General features: G+C 39.2%; 3 protein-coding genes across 4 annotated transcripts in view; 2 read left to right on the forward strand and 1 right to left on the reverse strand.

The window, feature by feature from the left end:
- The window catches only part of sf3b4 (splicing factor 3b, subunit 4), a 54,459-nt gene extending 35,320 nt beyond the window's left edge, over window positions 1-19,139 (forward strand). Inside the window, exons 2-7 of the mRNA XM_074614050.1 lie at window positions 13,438-13,500; window positions 14,658-14,786; window positions 14,930-15,472; window positions 16,284-16,451; window positions 16,617-16,778; window positions 18,806-19,139. Of these exons, the coding sequence (XP_074470151.1) occupies window positions 13,467-13,500; window positions 14,658-14,786; window positions 14,930-15,472; window positions 16,284-16,451; window positions 16,617-16,778; window positions 18,806-18,975 (1,206 nt within the window). The 5' untranslated portion in view covers window positions 13,438-13,466 and the 3' untranslated portion in view covers window positions 18,976-19,139. The remainder of the gene's footprint in view (window positions 1-13,437; window positions 13,501-14,657; window positions 14,787-14,929; window positions 15,473-16,283; window positions 16,452-16,616; window positions 16,779-18,805) is intronic.
- LOC141754781 (type-4 ice-structuring protein LS-12-like) overlaps window positions 1-20,767 on the reverse strand; it is a 409,136-nt gene that overhangs the window by 9,880 nt on the left and 378,489 nt on the right. The window lies entirely within an intron of this gene.
- Window positions 205-11,526, forward strand: lix1l (limb and CNS expressed 1 like). The gene is made up of 6 exons (XM_074614051.1): window positions 205-800; window positions 4,020-4,183; window positions 4,512-4,652; window positions 5,210-5,305; window positions 5,681-5,758; window positions 7,430-11,526. Exons 1-6 carry the CDS (start codon window positions 416-418, stop codon window positions 7,679-7,681), a joined length of 1,116 nt encoding a protein of 371 aa, XP_074470152.1. The 5' UTR covers window positions 205-415; the 3' UTR covers window positions 7,682-11,526.

Here is a 20,767-nt window from a genome sequence, read left to right on the forward strand (position 1 = left end):
TCTTTGGCCCTCACTGCATTAGACTTATATACTATATACTTAGACTATAAGCTGTGTTACCTTCATCACAATGATCAAATGTTTCTTTTTCTTTGCCTAACATGTGTCTTTTGTTAGTAAAGGTTGCTGACCCCTAGTATAGTGTGATGGTTCTTTCAGACGCTGTAGAGTACGAGGAGCCCCTGAACGCCTCCTCTGAGTGACATCCTTACAGTCTAATCCAGAGAGTGAAGGATGCTCCGCAGCTCCGAGCAGCGCTGAGATGTGTCGAATCAACATCCTATAACTTCTTCTCTCGGCTGTGATTGACAAAAACCCCGCTAACACTTTGTTCATCCAGCCCGCAGAGACCTGAAACCCGTCGGTACAACATCTAATCCAGCCCGGGACTCTCCGCAGACGTGACGTCGGGACAATGGAATCTATCCCGGACAGTATCCGCCCTCATCGGCTGCAGCCAGGCATCGGGTTCGGTTCAGGACCGACCGGGACCGGGACGCTCCGCTCCTCGTCTCTCCGGCCCGGGGTGACGGTCCCCATCGCCATGGCTCCGCCGCCGCTGCTGTTGTCCTCCCCGGCCTCTCTGGCCGCCGCTATGTCCGGCTGCGGGCCTCCTCCGCCGCCTCCGCTGCTGCAGCTCCACAGCCTGTACGGAGGCATCGGAGCCGGGCTATCCGGGCTTGGGCCGGGGGCTGCCGGCCACTGTAACCAGGGCAACCCAGCCAACCCGGCGGTGCTGAAGGAGGCGGTGGAGGCGGTGGTCCGCAGCTTCGCCAAGCACACACAGGGCTACGGCAGAGGTAAACGTTAACGTACCACGGTAAAGTGGTGGTAGAAGCTGTGTTTAATGTGCAGATAATGATGTTTATATGCGTCACATTGTTCAGGTTACACTGGAGGAGTTTTGAGGAGCAGAAGGAGACTTTTAGCTGCGCCATTTGTTTTGGAAGATTAGCAACAGAGAGAGAAAAAAACATGCTTTACATTCCTATACAATACATGTTTGTGTTAAATATACTAGATTCAAGATTCAAGAGTTTAATTTGCCATTTGCACATATTAGTACATTGGAACTCTGAGCAGTTTATACCAAGTCTACTACTACTACTACTACTACTACTAGTACTACTACTACTACTATTAGTAGTAGTAGTAGTAGTAGTACAAGAGATTATATATTGTATAGTTATTTATTTTTTTGATTTTATGTTATTTTTTTAAGTCACTGAATGGGAGAGATTCTGGGAAAAAACTATCCTAAACTCAGTACTAGTAGTACTACTACTACTACTACTAGTAGTACTACTAGTACTACTAGTAGTACTAGTAGTACTAGTAGACTTGGTGTAAACTGCTCAGAATTACAATGTACTTAAAAGTGCAAATGGCAAATAAAACTCTTGAATCTTGTTTATTTAACACAAACATGTATTTTACAGGAATGTAGCATGTTTCTTTCTCTACTACTACTAGTACTACTCTACGAGCCTCTACAATTGCCCATCGGGGACAAATTAAGTGATTTGAATTGAATTGAATTGAATTGAAGTCAGCTTTCAGAAAAGAAAAAAGGTAGAAAAGGCAGGAGGTAATTAAAGTACAAAATAAGTAGCAACATTCAACTCAACACAATAAATAAATAAATTATTAAAATGTAAAATGCCCCTCAGTGTTGTCAATAAATAAACTAAACTACCCTCTGCATAGGAAGGATACCCCCCAGAATACAAATATACAGTATATATGCTCCATGACCATGTTAAAAGAACTTGTAGCTCTCATAAAAATATTTAGAAAAAAGAAATACAAACTTTATACTGTTTTAACCTGGTGATTTTCATCTGATGCTAAATGTCTTCCTTTGATATTTACACAGCTTTTGCAAGATTTGCTTCAATCACTTCATTACAGGATTAAGTACCACAGCTCTCTGGGGGGATTACATTAACCAACAATAAGCTTTTATACCTCCATTGGACACAGTACAACACTGGTCCTGTAATGTCAAACTGAATAACAAAGGGGGGCTTTACTTGTTGTCAGTATAGCAAAAGATGTAGTGGGTTAAATTATCCACTTTTTAATTGAGCAAAATAGAGTTTATCCATCTTTTCTTTTTTCTTTTCAATATTATATTTATTGTTTTTTTGTTCATTTTAAAAACAACAGAACAAACATTCACAAACGTCCCCAATAATAACATTCTCGGTACAAAGAAACTTAAAAAAACTAATATTAATATAAAATAAGCCAGTATAGATACAGGAAAAACACATTATATACATAAAACTAACATCACACCTAAATCTGCTATAATGTTGGCTGTTGAAGTGTTCCTGTCTGCTGCTAATAGGATTTATTCCCAAAGATTGTCCCTCTGTGCTCCCGACTAACAGCCTCTATCCCATTTAGGCTACTTAACACCTCCAACATTGGCAGCACCATGAATACTGTCGACATTTTTGTCTTAGTGTTGCTCCAATTTTGTGATTTAAGAAAGTGTGTTAGGTAGATTATCACATTTTTACAGAAAAAATATGTCATAGTTTGGCATTTGGCGATAATTATTCCCCTTACACTATATTGTAATTTGTGTTTTCTCAATTTTTCCTGTGGTATAGCTATAAGTATGCCATTACAAGGGACTTAATTTGCAATAAAACCCAAGAGTCTTAAGACTATTAAGACAAGTGAAGTCATTCTGTCAGTAATGATTTAAAAAGGCCCATTTCCTACCATGTTTGATATCAGTTTATTTTTACTTTTCCCTGCGATACAAGTGTCAGATATGTGCTGATTGATACCAGTGTGTTTGAGTCCGATTCAGCATTATTACTACGTGTATTCCTCCACTATCTCCCAGTATTTCCTGTCTTTCTATCTTCATTGCCCTGGTCCCTTTACATGCTCAAAAATAGCTTTTATCGGGGGCTGAATTTGGTTTGTTGAGCCTATTCTGGGTGGTCCCTGATTTAAGGAAACATTTCAGTAAAATGTAATGCATATTCTGTACATCCCATGGCTCATCATGCATCTAGCACCAGCTTAAGTTAACTGTTGGAATGATACTTATTATAAATAATATGTTTTATATAGGGCTGTCAGTCGATTAAAATATTTAATCGTGATTAAATCTGTTCAAAATGTACCTCAAAGGAAGGTTTGTCATTGGCTTTAAAATGAATATTATCGTTATTATCACTTTAACTTTGACAGCCCTGGTTTTATAATGTTTTAAACAGAGTACACAATGGATTGATGTATAGTTGTTGTGAAAGTAATACAACAGAGAGGAACTGTCACTATTAATAGCACTTAGAGTAAATTGTTGTTTTCAATAGCACATAAGTTATTACTTTTTCAAGAGAACAGTTTATAGTGAGCACTTTACTTTTACACACAGTGCAGAGCAACAACAACATTATTTGGATTGCAGTTTAGGGATTTATATATCTGATGTCAGAGTGTATTTCAGCTTGTTTACAGTACAGAGGCCTCAAAAGCTGCAGCCCTAAAACACACTGATCAGGCTCCAGGCACCGTACGTGAACGAGAAGCAGGCTGCTTACGTTCGTATCAAACAGCGAGAGCTCAGCAGGAAAGAGCTCAGAGCTAACAGAAGTCAACCAGCCCTGAGTAATGTTGGCTGAACTCACATCTCCCTGCAGATCCAAACCCAAATAATCATCTCTGACTCGGCCGCACATTTTTTTTTTACTGCTTTTCTTTGTTGTTGTTGTTTTCTTTTGGATAAAAGGAATGTAACTTTCTCACACATAAAGTGTCGAGTTGAGGGAGTGTTTCTTTAAGCAGCTCCTCTGAGGTGGTGCAGAGTTTCCTCTAAGCAGCCATCTAAATGTTTTCAGGAAAAACCCCTGGCATCCTTGAGATGACCTTCCCCCCACCCTTTCCATCTTTGTGATTAGAGAGGATGTTGCAGAGCACAGTCGGGGACTAATGGCGCTTTATAGAGTGTTGATATGCCACACTGTGTGACGAGGCTTCTTTTATCTCTCCAGTAAACGTGGTGGAAGCCTTACAGGAGTTTTGGCAGATGAAGCTGACGAGAGGGGCCGACCTGCGGAACGGAGCTCTAGTTGTGTATGAAATGGTCCCATCCAGCAGCCCTCCTTACGTTTGCTACGTCAGCCTTCCCGGAGGCAGCTGCTTCGGAAGTTTCCAGGTACCGTGTCTGCATTTTCTTAGCACCAATGTAATGAGATCATCACAGAGATGGAGCTTTCTTTTGATTTAAAATCGGTGTGTTTGAGAAACCCTTCATACCGTACGATTAATGTAAGAAAAAATAGTCACTCAAGTGCCATGTTACAAGTTCATCCCAACATGCCTGTAACCATGACATACCAAATATGGATGCAAATTAAAGTCTGTGCACACAGTTTCTAACTTTACTCCCCATAAACACTGGCTGTCTTTATACTTTTGACTGCATATCTGTGCTTCTTATTGTATTCTGACCACTAATTCATGTTTTCTTCCCTGTTCGACAGTTCTGTCCCACCAAGGCAGAGGCGAGACGCAGCGCTGCCAAGATCGCCCTGATGAACTCTGTTTTCAACGAACATCCCTCTCGACGCATCACAGACGACTTCATTGAGAAGAGCGTCAACGAGGCCCTGGCGTCCTTCAATGTAAGTCATGTAGAGCTGCAATTGTTTTGATAATCAGTTAATCGGTTTGAGTCATTTTTTTTTAAGAAAAAAAGGTAAAACATTCTCTGATTCCAGCTTCTTAGATGTGAATATTTTCTGGGTTCTTTACTCCTCTATGACAGTGAACTAAATATCTTTGAGTTGTGGACAAAACAAGACATTTGAGGATGTCGTCTTGGGCTTTGGGAAACACTGATCAACATTTTTCATTTTATAGAAAAAGGGAAAAAAATGATTTCATTACTTTGCCATGAAATTTTCTTCCTAAAATTTTACACTTTTTCCAAGGTGGCCTATATGTAAAATTCATTGTAAACCACTGCACTTAATCTCTGGAGAAAGTTTCTTCAAGGACACATATTATTTCAGACAACCAAAATGTTCATACTGCATACATCACACATTTTAGACATCCTCTCTTCATATCCTCATTGATCTCTCATCATTATATTGACCCAAAAATCCAGTATTTGTCAAACTGTTGTTTGGTCCAACACGGCACGCTGACATTAACTAGTTGTTGTTGTTGTTTACAGGGAAACCGAGAAGAGGCCGACAATCCCAACACAGGAATCGGGGCGTTTCGCTTCATGCTTGAGTCCAACAAAGGAAAATCCATGCTGGAGTTTCAGGTGCATACAAATTCAGGAATGTCTGTGCAGCGTTAGATACCATTTTATGCTACTCAGACGCACCAGAGCAGTGTGAAAATAGCACTGGCAAGGTTTGAGCCCAGATGCTGTGTTAAAATGTGTTATAGAGCTATATAGACCAGATAAATGTTTTTTAAAGAGATTCCTCCAGTGAGGTAGCATACAGTAGTTTGAACACACATGTGACCTGTTTATCTTTTACTAACAGCATGGTGCTTGAAGCCAGAACATCTTAACCCTATGTCTAATTGTAAATAGGGAATCTGAAGGAAGCATGCTTGGTTTGCAATACTGAGTCGCTACATATTGAGTGTCCTGAAGCAAGTTTCATCCTAACTCCTGTTTGTGTGTCAGGAGCTGATGACTGTGTTCCAGCTGCTGCACTGGAACGGGAGTCTCAAAGCAATGAGAGAACGACAGTGTTCCCGACAGGTACCGTCATTCAGCTCACAGATGGGTTCAATTATCCAAGTACAGTAGTGATTTTCATCACTTTTCATCAAGTTTCCTAAACATGCCAAATCTTTCCCTACAACAATGGCGTGACTGGTCTAGACAGATTAAACAGTTTTGGGAGCGTTGCTGGAGAGCAGCGGTTGGAAAATAACATCAGTGCAGAAGAAGAGCATTCTAAATTATAACACAGGCTACCAAAAAGATTGATTTAAAGGACCAGTGTGTAACATTTCAGGGGATCTATTAGTAGAAATAGAATATAATATTCATAACTATGTTTTCATTAGTCTATAATCACCTGAAACTAAGAACCGTTGTGTTTCTGTTAGCTTAGAATGAGCCCTTCATATCTATATTGGGAGCGGGTCCTCTTCACGGAGCCCGCCATGTTGCGCCGCCACGTTTCTACAGTAGCCCAGAACAGACAAACCAAACTCTGGCTCTAGAGAGAGCCTTTTGCATTTTTACATTACCTGAAGGCCACTGTAGTTCTCAAGCTTGTGAAACTGCGGTAACGTGAGCCGCAGAGTGCAAAACTGTGGTACCTCCAGCTGCAGTCTGACTTCCATTGCTTCTAAAGTAGTGTTATTGTGGTAAGGATGGCCTCAGTGTGAGGCGAACGGCGTTTTCACACTCGGTGGCTCACGTTACCGCAGTCTTGGAAAGGGAGGAGTGAGCAGAGAGGTGTTCAGTTGGTTTCAATCTGCAACCACACCACTAGATGCCACCAAATCCCACATATTGTCCCTTTAAAAACATCTGTAGTTGCATTATATTTTATCCCCTCGGCTGCACAGCTGACATGTGAAGCAAGTTCAAATCATATCTGCCTGTGTGGAATCAGTCGGACCCATTTTATGTGAGGTAACCAAGGATTGCTGTTGTGCTAAAAGTTGGTGGCCCACTGGGACTAAAATTAATGTGTTGATAGCCAAAACACAAAATTTTAGAGTGATGAAGAAACTGTATCTAATGTGGATCAATTGTGTCTGGCAGATCCACAATCTTCATAATAAGATCGATAAGGGTGGGAGGAAAATCGATATAGCTTAGTATCGTGATATTTAGCGTGGCAATATAGTATCGATACATGGACATCAAGGATCGATCCTTTATTATATAAACTATTAACCTCTCAACAATCCGCCGGCCGGAGGTTGTAGTGGGCTCAGTCTTAAACCTAGAGTGATGATACTGGTATCATATGACCTAAGGAATCGATTGATATCAACCATGTCACGCTAGCTTGAAAAACTGGCATGGCCATTTAAATAGGGGCGTTGACCTCTGACCTCAAGATATGTGAATGAAAACTCTGAGATGAACAGAGTGAAAACTGTATCTTATTAGATAAAACAGATGTTGACAAACTGCATAATTTGCAGTTTAAAAAAGGTAATAAATCACAATATATCTTATTGCAATACTCAACATATCGCAAAATGTTTAAAATTACAGTAGTAAATAATAAAATCATATTGTGAATAAGTATTGTGATAATATCGTATCGTGGGGCCTCTGGTGATTCCCACCCCTAAAGATCAGTATCTCTACCAATATCGCATGATTTTATTTTTATATCCTTTAGCCACGGCCAAAGATTTACTGAAGTCTCACTTATCTTTCTCTCTCTTATTCTATTTGCAGGAAGTGCTGGCTCACTACTCCCACCGGGCTCTGGATGACGACATGCGCACTCAGATGGCCGCCGACTGGGTGAACCGAGAACAGAGCGTAGCGAGCACCATCGCGCAGGAGGTGGCGTCGACGGAGCGCGAGCTGGAGGACGCCAGGCTGGCGGGCAGAGAACTGCGTTTTTACAAAGAGAAGAAAGACATCCTGATGTTAGCGGTGGGCCAACTCAATGCAGCCAACACCGCCACGCTGCCCTCGCACTAAAACCTGCCGTCCGTTGTGGAAACAAGCCTTCACGCTCCGTAGGATTCCTGGTAACAGTATTGATCACTTCATAGATATAAAGGTGCTTTGTCTGAACTTTTTAGGTTTCGTATCTTGTGTTTTGTTATGAGGACCAGGTGATCAGGCCTTGACTTACAGTATGCACATCCGTCCATAAAAACCAACACTTGCCACTATAGCCGTTACCTCTTTGTGCCTAGTGATTACAGGATAACAGTGCTTTTTAAAAAAAAAAATACCTGTAAACTTGCTCGGCATTCCAACTGACTGGGGTTTACATGCTTTTTCATTATTTCAAACTCGCAGTAGACCTACAGAAACACAGCCTGCCTTTCATCGGTGAATGTACGGGACATAAGTTAATATGACCCATCAAACTAAACACATTTTATCAAGGTATGGGTCATCACAGTTTCTTTCTTTCATGTTTTGGGTGTGTTTACTTGCATATAGTATTTTGAACTCTGGCAAGTGAAGGTAGAAACATGTATGGGTTTTAAAACCTCGATGACAAGTACCCTGTGTCCATTAGTTAACACAATGTTTCTAAAATATCACCACAAAAACCGCAAGAGGATAAAAGATCCCAGCTAATAGAGTGGTGCAGGAATGAGTCCCAAAACCCAGAGTTAGCATTTTAGTACTTCCGGTTCCCTCGCCTGGAAGTCAATGGGTTTTTTAAATGTGTTTTTAGTTAGATGCTTGTAATAAGGTCTTTGGTTAACACAAACCGAAGAGATTTTAACGTTTTGTTCTACGATATAAAATACATCAATAAATACCCCACTTGTGAAATTTGAAGCCTTTATGTGACTTTAAAAAAGGCGGTTGCTAACAAGTGACTAAATGAGACCACTAAACGTCATCATGCCGTCTCGTCCTGCCTTTACAGCCTCGTTGTGTATACTCGCGCTCATGCGACCGTGTTGTAGTCAAAAATCATAAAAGTAGAGGTCATTTGTGAAGATTGTCTGACGGAACAAAACGTATAAGTATCATAAACGTGTGTTTGCCACAGAGTTTATTTTCGGCAATAATCCAAAACCCAAATGAAAAATCCCGTTGGCTTTTTGTTGAGGAAACTAGTGAGATGCTAACTTCCTGTTTGGCCTACAAAAATAGGTCATCACTGCACCACCGTATAACCCGTACGCAAACTTGTTCTGCCTGTTGTAATGAGAATATAGTGTGAATATGTGGAAACTACATCCTCAAATTATACCAGAATTCAAGAAAGCATGGAAACATACTTCTTATTGGCTCATGTAATAATTTGTGGGTACTTTGCTAAAACGTCAGCAGGTGACTGATGGCTCTGACAGCAGCTCAGGTTTTTTTGAAAAAAATCAAATATTGAACCCTCACTATGTTTTCTTTTTGTTCATGAAGGCTTTTGACTATTTTAGTGTGTATGCTTGGTGACCATGACACTAGCTGAATGTATATTTTCAGTGTGCTATCAACTAAAGGATCTGCATTTAGACGTTTGAGTTACTCTTGTGTTATACAGGTTGTGTTTGTCATGTGCTTCATTTAGAGGAGTTCAGAAGAGTTGTGGCATGGTAGACGGAGGCTGAGACAATCTTAGTCCTTCTGTAACTCTATGGACTAATATCATTTTAGCCTGAGTATGATTTCGGGAAATGAAGCCCAGTCTAGTAGGGATTCATGTTGCGAATGATTTTGTGTCACACACAAAGGGCATGTCGCGTAGTAAAGTTGTTTAATTCTGAACAAACGTAGGCCCAGGTTGGGATCTCACAGAAACAAAGAATAGTGGCGATTGGGCGTAAAATGTGAAGGCCAAAAAAAAATGAGTTGAGGGATCTTTTGTTTTTAACAAGCTGATTCATCGCGTGTGAGTCATTGTACAAAACAGTACCAGCACTTGTGGTTTTATGTTTTTTTTGACATACTGGAAGCAGAATCTGCTTGTTAGCTGGTGTGTGTGTCCATGGGCAAAAAACAAAGTATGTTACTCGCACTTATCACCTTTCAAATGTTTTTTTTTTATGTTGAAGGAGCTGATTTCGTTTCATACTGTAAATGTTATATTTCTCTATGTATCTAAAATGTATTGAATACATTATACGGATGAAGGCGTTTCAGTGGGTAGCCTTTTAAAGACCCCATGTAATGGAAGTGAGAGGTAAATTGATAATGAATGGCTCTGTTTGGATGGAAATGCGGGCAGCGAGTTAAACAGCAGGAGGGCTCATTCTCGCCGCTAAATGCTTGATTATCAACAGCAGAAACTGATTACGCTAAATTTAGGGGAGACGGCGAATAGAAAAACAAAGAAGCAGAGTTGGAGTATGATTAAAGCTAGATCCAGTTTTATTGCTGTGTCTCTTCCCTGGGATCATTGTGCCTTTATGAACTTGGTAGAACGCAACAGTTCGACATGTAAAAAGTTTTCATTCAATGAGGTCTTTAAAGGATGTTCTACTTTGCTTTACAATGTTTTTTGTAACTTCATGTGAAGTTAAAATGATAGATTACATGCTATATAACTGTTACATTATTAAAGGAATAGTTTAACATTTTGGGAAATTCGCTTATTTACTTTCTGGCGGAGAGTTAGTGGAAAAGATCGATACCACTCATATCTGTCCATTCAATATAAGGCAACAGCCGGCAGGAAACAGTTGCTCGCCGTTGCTTATGGTGCCTTCAAATAGGGTCGTGTTTACCATGTTCACAAGAAGAGTCCATATGAACGCCCCCCTCTTGTGGTATTCATGACCTCGTGAGTGGAAAGTTTCTGAAAGCTCCGAGTTCACGAGTTGTGACGTGTTTGTTGACATTGTAAAAAATGGATGAGGCCATCGAAGTAAATTTTTTGGTACATAATAAGTTAATCTTTTTCCACTGTCAATATGCCTTTGCATTCCATTGAACGCCAAGCATATCGTTTACATGACTTCCCATGTTGTAAACACGAGATCCCGAGTTTCATTTGAAGGCACCATTAATATTTACAGTACAGACATGAAAGTGGTATAAATGTTTTCAAACTATTCTTTACATTTTTGACATGATATTAGACTATGAAGGATTTATTAAATCTTACTACCTTTGGTATACATTTATAATCATTATATATTGTTTTGTTTGGTACTCAGCTTGCAAAATATGTGTGCAGCACAAGCAGGAAAATGTTTCCACGTAATTGTGTCTTCTTGGCAAATACCCTGCAGCCCTCTTCAGTGATATACTGAAAAGTTAAGAGAGACTTTTGAACTGATACAACGAACACTTTGACCTCACAGTTCTGCAGCTCGAACCCTGTTATTATCACATTTTCCTTTTCACTTTTGTTCACTCCTGCTCCCAGAATCTTATCTACAGATATGTTTTCTGAATTCACCAGTGATTGTATCATCCCATGAACCAATTTGCTGGTAAAAAAAAGTTGTTACAGGAATGAGGTTGGATATCTTGAATTGTGTTTTGTTTTTCATTTTTCTTCTAATTTAGATGCTTATTATGTGTGTGATTTTTGACCACAAGCCATTAATCTCAGAGCTCTCCTCTTACAAATGCCTTTGACTTTTCTTTGTGATCATTATCAATGAAGGCTTTTTTAAACAATATATTTTTTTGCAATCCATTTTATTAAAAAAAATGGGCTTTTTATCTTTTGGCTTCGATGCATGATGTGTTTATTAAGTTTTGTTTTTATATGTTTCATATTCTATACAGTATTGTTTTATAAAAGTGTTTCTGAGGCCCCTTATTGTATGTATTTTCTATGAACATTTTGTATTCCATGTTTATACTTTTAGTAGATTTATATGATGTAATAAAATGGCTCATACAAATGTTTATTAATTGGTCATGTTACTTATTTCACTGCTTAGTACACAACTAAGATCAAGTAAGTCTAAGTATTATTTGTAATCGTTTAATAGTATATGTGTTATTTGCACTAATGAAAGCTGTGTTTTTATGGAGGTAACTTGACATAGCTAAAAAAAAAGGAAAAATGTTAGAAATAAGGAAATATGATATTTTCAATTGTTTCAGGAAATACACCTTATTTCAATATTTTATTTAATCTTTATTTAACCAGGAGTAAAAACTCATTCAGATTAAAAATCTCTTTTTTTCAAGAGTGTCCTTGCCAAGATAGGCAGCAGCACAGTTACACGGTTGCAGACATAAAACAAACTTGAAAACGAAGACAAAGAGCAAATTACAGAATCATAAGGTATCAAAAAACATTCATCAGCATTCAAAACATCTACAACCAGATGTGCTTGCTTCCAAATCTTTTAGAAGCACTTTAAAGACACTCAATGAGACCAGCTCTCGAAGTTTCAGGTAATTTTGTAACTATATATATATATATAAATATTATTTTTATTTTATGTTTTATTATTTTCAATTTCTTTAGTAGTAAAACTAGTGAGTAGTTATAATCGTGATCTACACTCCAGACCAGTTGCTGGCAGTAATGCCGAAGAAGAAGGAGGAAGAGGAGGAGGAAGGAGGAGAAGAAGAATATGTATTCTCCTGTTGGAATTGACTCGTTTTGGTGGATTGGATGATTGAACTCTCCATCAGTAACAAGGAACAAACAAGACATATTGACAATTTTACACTTTATTCATTTAATACCATCCAAACCACCAAACAACTCAAAACAAGAGTCAATTCCAACAGGAGAATACACTGTTTACCATTGGCAGAGCATTTTGGCAAATTTTTCTTGGGCGCTACCCACATAATCAGCTGTGCTGCTCATCCCACAAATGCATGATCCTTACAAGTTGGACATCATTGTGAAGGTAAATTATCAGCATTGTAACAACAGAGAAATACTTTTTTTCCAGTTTATTATTAATTTGATCCTATTATTTGCAAGAAATCTCATTCTCATATATTTAAAGGGACTATTTGTAACTTTCAGAAATGCTTCTTAACAGCGACACCTGTGGCCGTGAAATCAACGAAAGTCAGCGTTGGGCTTGCGCTTGCTCGCTCTAAATATACCTGAACGAGCATCACTCAAAACAGTGAGGCGACACAAGTCAGCTAAAACCACAATATCACTCTATATTTCAGCTGCTTGGCAGTAATGTTAGCTGATCAGACGAAGGTCTCTCCATGAACATGATTTAGATCTGATCCTAGTGTTGGCTTTTCCTGCCTAAGTGCAGGCTGAGGCAGCGGGGCTCTGCAGCGTGTCTCCCTGCTCTCTCCGCCCGCAGCCGGAGACACCGGCACCCGGTCGGTAACGAGAAGACAACGTAAATCTCTGTAGAGGTCACTTCACAAGACACGGAAAACCTCTGCAGTGTGAAGTGAACGCGCGTTCACGTCTAGAGGTGGAGCGAGCTGAGCTGTCTGAGTGAAGGCGAGCAGGCAGAGGAGGAGGGTACAGCGGCTACACGCGAACGCGCATATGCGAGCGCGCATGTGTGACGACCCGCTACATTTATGCGCGTACAAAGTTACAAATAGTCCCTTTAAATGTTCTGATCATATAAACCATCCTTTATCATCTTTGAAAATGAACTCAAACAAAACATATTCAATCTTATTTTTTTAATGAATTTATTTATGTTTTCTGTCAGTGCTATTTTCTGTCTGTTTTTGTATTTGTTCAATGCTCATTTTGCTATTTTGTCAATAAAGAGTTTATTTAAAAAAAAAAGAAAATAAAAAAAAAGGTTTATTTAATCACTTCCGCTTCCGGCGCACAGACCGGAAGAGGCGGGGTCTTAGTCGGACGCTCGCCTGGCGTTGTTCATTCAACATGGCAGCGGGACCAATCTCAGAAAGAAACCAAGGTAACATCATCCTTTATAAAACACCACTTCAGCCTCTTTTACATCATTTATGAATCTGCTTGTAGGCTACACCTCAAACTCCTCACTCTGTGTTGTTATGAGCGCTGCTGGCCGTCTGGTTATCCTCATAGTAAACATAGTAAACAACCGGTTCATCACATGGAGGAGCTCACTAGTTAGCTTGTTAGCTTAGCTTCCTAGCTTAGCTTCCTGCTCATTCATTCATTACCCTTTAACTAAAGTTATATCTACTTTAATACTGTTTTACTTGTTTGCTGCATACGAACCAATGTGTAGCTTTGATTCCTGTTTGATTGTAAGTATGTTAGTTGTTGTTTGGCATATTAGAAGCAGAGGAAAAGTCCTGGTGGCTAACAGCTAGCTAGTTAGCCTAGCATGCTAATCATGTTGACCAGCTAAACTAATGGTCACACATTTATTCTCATTGTGCTTCAGGTGCCTTTGCATGGTGTTTAATAAGCTAGAGATGTGGTCTGTATTATTATTAACAGTTAAACAGGTAGGTTTGATAACTAATTATTGTTCACTTCATTCAGAACTGTCAGTAAAAGTTAAGAAAGCTTTATTATTATATAACCTTTTAGAAAAGCCACCTCATTTAGGAGCATCATATCAAAACTGTGTTGATATTTTATACAATTGATGTCCTGTCCTCCAGCTGTAATCTCAGAAGTTTATTTAATTAAAGAACTGAAACCCACAAACTTTTATCCTACAGTTGTTCTTACAGGCAAACTGAGTTACTTTGTGTAACCTTTTATGTATGACTTTAATCTTTGCCACTGAAATTAAACTCTTACATTATTTTGAAAAAAATTGACAGTTCAGTATTGTTAAAATAAGGTTGAATGGAAATGCATCATGAGCAAAAGAAGAACATAGCAATTTTTGTTTCAGTGTGTGTGTACAACCAACAGTTAATGAACAGTATCCTGTCACTTCATCATTAACTCCATAAAATGTAAAAAAAAATTATAGTAAATCTCCATCAGAGGTTACCAGACTTCAAAACCAAGTCAGAATATTCCATTTGACATTATTTAAAACAAATAACCCATGTAAAGTTGTTTCTTATTTTGACATCGAAGATAATTTCCATATCAAGTTTAATTTAAATTCTTATTTATTTTTTTCAGACGCCACTGTGTATGTCGGCGGCTTGGATGAGAAAGTGTCAGAGCCATTACTATGGGAGCTTTTCTTGCAGGCTGGTCCTGTGGTCAACACACATATGCCAAAAGACAGGGTCACTGGCCAACATCAAGGTGAGTGTCAGCTGAAATGCTCTGAAACTGTGATTATCAAGGTAGCAACATGTCACCCAAAAAGGAAAAAAAACACCCTGTAAATCTTTTTGTATCCATTAAAATCTTGTTTACAGATGGATAACTTTTTTTCTGCTTATCAGGTTATGGCTTTGTGGAGTTCCTTAGTGAAGAAGATGCTGACTATGCCATCAAAATCATGAATATGATAAAGCTCTACGGCAAGCCCATTCGAGTTAATAAGGCCTCTGCGCACAACAAAAACCTGGATGTGGGTGCTAACATCTTCATCGGTAATCTGGACCCGGAGATTGATGAGAAACTGCTCTATGACACATTCAGTGCCTTTGGCGTGATCCTCCAGACGCCAAAGATCATGCGAGACCCAGACACCGGCAACTCCAAGGGTTATGCTTTCATCAATTTCGCGAGCTTTGACGCATCAGACGCCGCTATCGAGGCCATGAACGGCCAGTACCTCTGTAACAGGCCCATTACGGTGTCCTACGCCTTCAAGAAGGACTCCAAAGGGGAACGGCATGGCTCGGCTGCAGAACGACTCCTGGCTGCACAAAACCCTCTCTCGCAGGCAGACAGGCCACATCAACTGTTTGCAGATGCTCCGCCGCCACCGAGTGCCCCGACGCCGGTTCTTACTGCGATGGGATCTGGGATGCCCATGCCAGGTATGACCAAAATATGTGTGGGTACACTGGCAAGATGATAAAACATACAGGATGTTCTCTGGCTCTCTGGTACATTATTCAACCAACGGTGCAGAACATTTTCACCCACTATTCATCAACAGATGAGAATAATATCTCAATAGATGATAATTTCAGGTCATATGCTCACAGAGAACATAATGTAGTATAGCGTTTATCTGTATGGTGTGATACACGAGAAAAATGGCGATTGTAATACTGTCTCTGTTGGCTTTGCACATTTAACCAGTACATTTCCTGAATGTGACAAAAGGATACAATATCTGCTGCAAATTCCTCAGCTATACATCTGCAATTTTATTTCTTTTAATATCTTTTCTTGATTTTTGTTTCACAAAGCCGTAATCAATGGTATCGTTTTTTTTCTCTTGTAATACCCTCATATTCCATACGCAGCAGCTGCCTCTGATTAATGGTTATAGGTTGAGTAGTTGATTGTAGTGATTGCCATGAGAGCAGATAACCGGTTTCATTACCGGCAAGGAGATGAAGTAGAACCATCTAGGAAATGGATGTTGGCTTCTCCGACTGATGCCTCTTTTATGAGAAGGCGATAATGAAATCGATTTGACTTAGTCTTGGGTTATGTCTGTAACTAAAGGAGAACATGACAGCTGACAAATGAGCCCATTTTGTGAGATTCTAATGAAATTTTAAAAACTGGCTAAGATGACTATAATATTTAATTTAACCAATTCATCAGTCAGACAGGCTGACTTTATGTACCAGTAGAATACAAAATAACTTGTAAATACAACTTATTCCTGTGCAGGCATGCCACCTCCTGGTTTCCCTAACGTTCCTCCTCCTGGATCGATGCCTCCATCGATGCCCCCTTCAATGGGCATGCCTCCAAATGCAGGAGCACCAGGCCAACAGGGCGGCGGCGGTGGGCCACCACCCGGACCACCACCATTCCCTCCTGGCAACATGCATCCAGGTAATAGTTGTTTTAAAATGATTCCTCAGTGGCTGCAAGTGTGCAAAAATATAATAACCAAGTTTTACATATGTAGTAGATCTATGTCTATGTCTGTTTTCAAAAACTAGGAAAGTAGTTCTTTGCTCAAGCACGCCTGCAGACTTTATTGTTTCTGTTACACAGGTATGCAGCAGATGGCCATGCCCCCTCCCGGTCCTCCTGGCATGGTGCCTCCACCTCCTGCTCCCCCAGGGTCAAATCAATCACGGGCACCGCTACCACCTGGCATGCCCCCACCCCCACCTATGGGCATGCCACCCAGAGCGCCGTATGGACCTCCCATGGGTAAGCAGCACTGTGGTGTCTCCTTCAGCTTAAAAATACTACCTCTGTCATTTGTGGGGAAAATGCCTCAAAGAATTATCGTCTGTGAAAGAGCAACTGAAATGTCGATAACCTTACTTCTACATATGTCATCCATCCATTATCTGTAACCGCTTATCCCATTCGGGGTCGCAGGGGGGCTGGAGCCGATCCCAGCTGACATTGGGCATCTGTCTATCTATCTGTCATCCAGCACAATAGATTTAATGATTTGTAGTATTGACACATAACCATGTTGCCATGACTACCATGACTGCTATTGGTAAACCAAATTGTGTTGCTGGGTTATCTTAGCACAATGAATTTTTAAAGGACACCTTCACTATAGTCAAAACCTATTTCTAATACTGGAAAAAAAGAAATGGTCGACTATCATGAGAGAAATCTTTGGTCCTCTGTCAAAAAAGGAGCTCATAGTTTGGATGAGACGTTACATTCATACCTCAAAATTGATGTCACACAGTCTGACACATATCAGGACCAAGACTTTATTAGATCCATCTCACACACTGTGACATGCAGTGAACTTGTAAGATTGTTGTTGTCGCTCATACAGGTGCCCTTTCATGCTTGCGTTTCACCCTCATCTTTCACCCTACTTGGCGTTATGGCCAGGGTAAATAAATACTATGATTTTTATATTCAGTGCAATATAAAAATCACACAAATTTGTATTTAAGGGTATACCAAAAGAAAAAAGACATGACTTTTCCTTCAAGATTTGTTCATCTTTCAATTAAAAAAGCAGACAAAACAAAATAAACTACAGTGTGCAAATGTCTGTAATCATGTAATCAGAGTTCTTCCTCATCTTGGGCTGAGATGCCTTTTCCTGCTCTGTATTTACAACTTCACTCTCCTCCTCCATGTCTGCCCAAATCACATTACCTTGCAAGGCACCTGGTGATCACGAGATCATGTGAGAATCTCACGATCACGTGAGCGTTGCTACAGCGGTGAAAATGATTTTGCCAAATCTCTACCAGTGCACACATTTCTACTGTCGCACTTTATATACCGTCATATTACCCAATGCTAAATACAAAGTTGCATATATAAATATTGCCTTTTACAAGCTGTACTAATGAGTTGAAATCAATTGACAAATCTGATCATAGTTCAGGATATGATTGAGAATATGACATGAATGGAGGATGTGCCACCACACAAAACCATGCATTTGTGAGAAGAAAATGTTTACAGAAAAATGTAATGTTACTGGTTTCCTAGATTTTAGTGACAAAAAGCTGTAATATGTAATAGATAAATATTGAAACTGATGCAGACCTTGCCAGTCCCTACACGTTTTGACATCAAAGTACAAGTTATTACTTTAAGGTATGCAAAAAGAGGCCAGTTGTCCTTTTTTTTTTTTTTTTTTTTAAACCTAAGCACCTAATGATGGTTTCTTCTCCTACCAATAAGCTCTTTATAGCAATAAAAAAACTGACCAATGATGGTTTCCCTCATACAATAGCTTTTAATGTTAGTCATGCCACAATGTGTGGACTTAGAAGTTGCTGCATCCCATGTATTTCTGCTTAAATGACCAACTAACAGTATTGGCATCTGCAGTTATTTGTTTGTTTTTGGTATCAAGAATTTTCACATCAGTGCATCGCTCACTTTTTGTCAGTTTGACTGCTGCATATATGCAAATTATTAACTGTAATTCATTGTGCAAACAGCAGTGATTAGCATCTGATGCATCTAGGTCTCTGAAGTGGTACTCAAAAGATGTGTCCAGGGTTGGCAGGTCTGCTAATGGTTTAGGATTTTTTTTGTCCCATGAGTCTCCAAACAGTCCATTCTTCACCGTAACGTCGAACCCCTTCATGTGATTGTTGTTTCGTAAGCTGAAATGTAGTTTACTGTAGTTACCTTTGACTGTGGTGAGAGCAAATGATCAAAGATTTGATCATATTATGACCCTTTGTGTCTCTCTCTCTCTCTCTCTCTCTCTCTCTCTCTCTCTCTCTCTCTCTCAGGTCACCCGGGGCCTCCAGGTATGAGAGGGCCTCCTCCCATGCCTCCGCCTGGCTACGGTGCTGGCCTTCCTCCTCGTCCACCTTTTGGCTTCCAGAGAGGACCTCCAATGCCTCCGAGGCCCCCCGGTGTCCCACCCCGCGTTCCCATGAGACCACCAATGCCACCATAATCCACCTCAGCCTGCAGAAACGGGCTCTCATTTTGCTTTTTTTTAAAAAACATCTTAAGATCTACTCAAGTTTGTAATAGTGCGAAAATAATTTAACCCACTGTTTGTATTTTTTTTCGGTCATTGTACAGATGAAGACCTTCAACGAATAAAATTTTTAGTACAAGTTTCTCCCCCACAAATATTACTTATAACGATTTGCGTGTGTGTGGTATATCTCATGGTAATGGGCCTTTTTCACATAAGTGTGAGTGAATGAAGAGAGGGAGTGGCGTTAGTGAGAACAAAGCACTGAACCAGACAAATAAAACATTATTTTGTTATCGTTTCATGGCGGTTACGTTCTAAAACAGAAATAAACACGGCTGCTCTTACTTAGATTCCCAACCTTTTTCCTTCAGGGACCCCTCTTCTATCTTTGATTAAACTGACAACCCCTGACTAAGCGACATATTTTATGGATATTTCATATTATATTCAATGCATAACAACAACAGTACAGAACAACTGATTAACCCAAATAGTGAACGCAATAACTGCAGGAAGTTTGTATCAAACGAGCAATTTGGATGAATTTTGAACAGATTATTTCCTTTGAATATTGCATCACTGATGAGTTTTTATTTGGAAAAAAAATGTTTTTACAATTCTGTCTGTATTATGTATTTTTTATTTATTTTAACAATCATTCATACTTAATAGCCTTCTTTTTTTGACACATTCTGTGTTTTGTTCTCCATGACACATTAGCTATTGATCTATTGGCTCTTTGGTTGTTTTAACTGGGTACTTTTCTAATGCAGGACGAGGCTGTTTAGCAGAGAGGGAAGTCTGTGAATATAGTGTTCAGGTCTTCACTGTGCCCTTATTCTGTGATATATTTTTGAAGTTTATATCTTAAAGAATAATCCAAACTTTAAAAAGAACAATTTAATTTACTTTTTCTTCACCAAAATGAATGGAATGCTGAGATATAGGCCAACTGTATACTATATATATAAATAAAAATTATATATATATATATTAAAATATATATTAATATATATATTAATATATATATATATATATTAAAATATATATATATTAAAAAAAATATATATATATATATATGTATTTTTTTTTTTAAAGGTTGTCTTACACCCCTTAAAATCAAGAAGGCCTCGTGGCTCCCCGTTAAGCTTTGGGTTGGGACCCCCGGGTTGGGAACCAGTGACAAAGTATTTTTTACATTATGCATACTACTTTTACTAGTATTTCCCACTGGCTATCAGGACGAGGACCATCCAATATTAATGACACGGTTTTCCCCAAAATGAAATGAAATGAAGTGGTACAAAAGATTGTTTTTCTTCCAGTATCCTGATTTCCTCCCTTACATGAACCAACACAACCTGTCTTATTAGGACAACCACAACATAGTGTGTTATAGGCTTATTTCTAATCATAAACAGAAATCACAAGTTTCAAAAATCCTTTACTAGAATTAGTATCATGTCTTGTCATGTCCACATATGTACACATGTACCAAGCCAAATTCTTGAGAAAAAGTGGTAACACTGAATTGCCAGTGAGTTAAAAACAACAAAAAGTAGTAGCTGAAAATGTTTCTCAAGATCTTAAAAAAGACTATATAGTGATTGATTATAGAAATATTATAAAAATATGAATGGAAGTCAATGCTATCTTATTCTCGCATAACATTTTCACTTTTAAGGATATATGCCTCCATACAAATTGCCTGTCTATCAGCAGCTGGATAGGAATCTTGTTCTGCCATGTTACTGATAGTTAC

Source organism: Sebastes fasciatus, chromosome 17, assembly GCF_043250625.1.
Source record: "Sebastes fasciatus isolate fSebFas1 chromosome 17, fSebFas1.pri, whole genome shotgun sequence".
NCBI lineage: Eukaryota > Metazoa > Chordata > Actinopteri > Perciformes > Sebastidae > Sebastes > Sebastes fasciatus.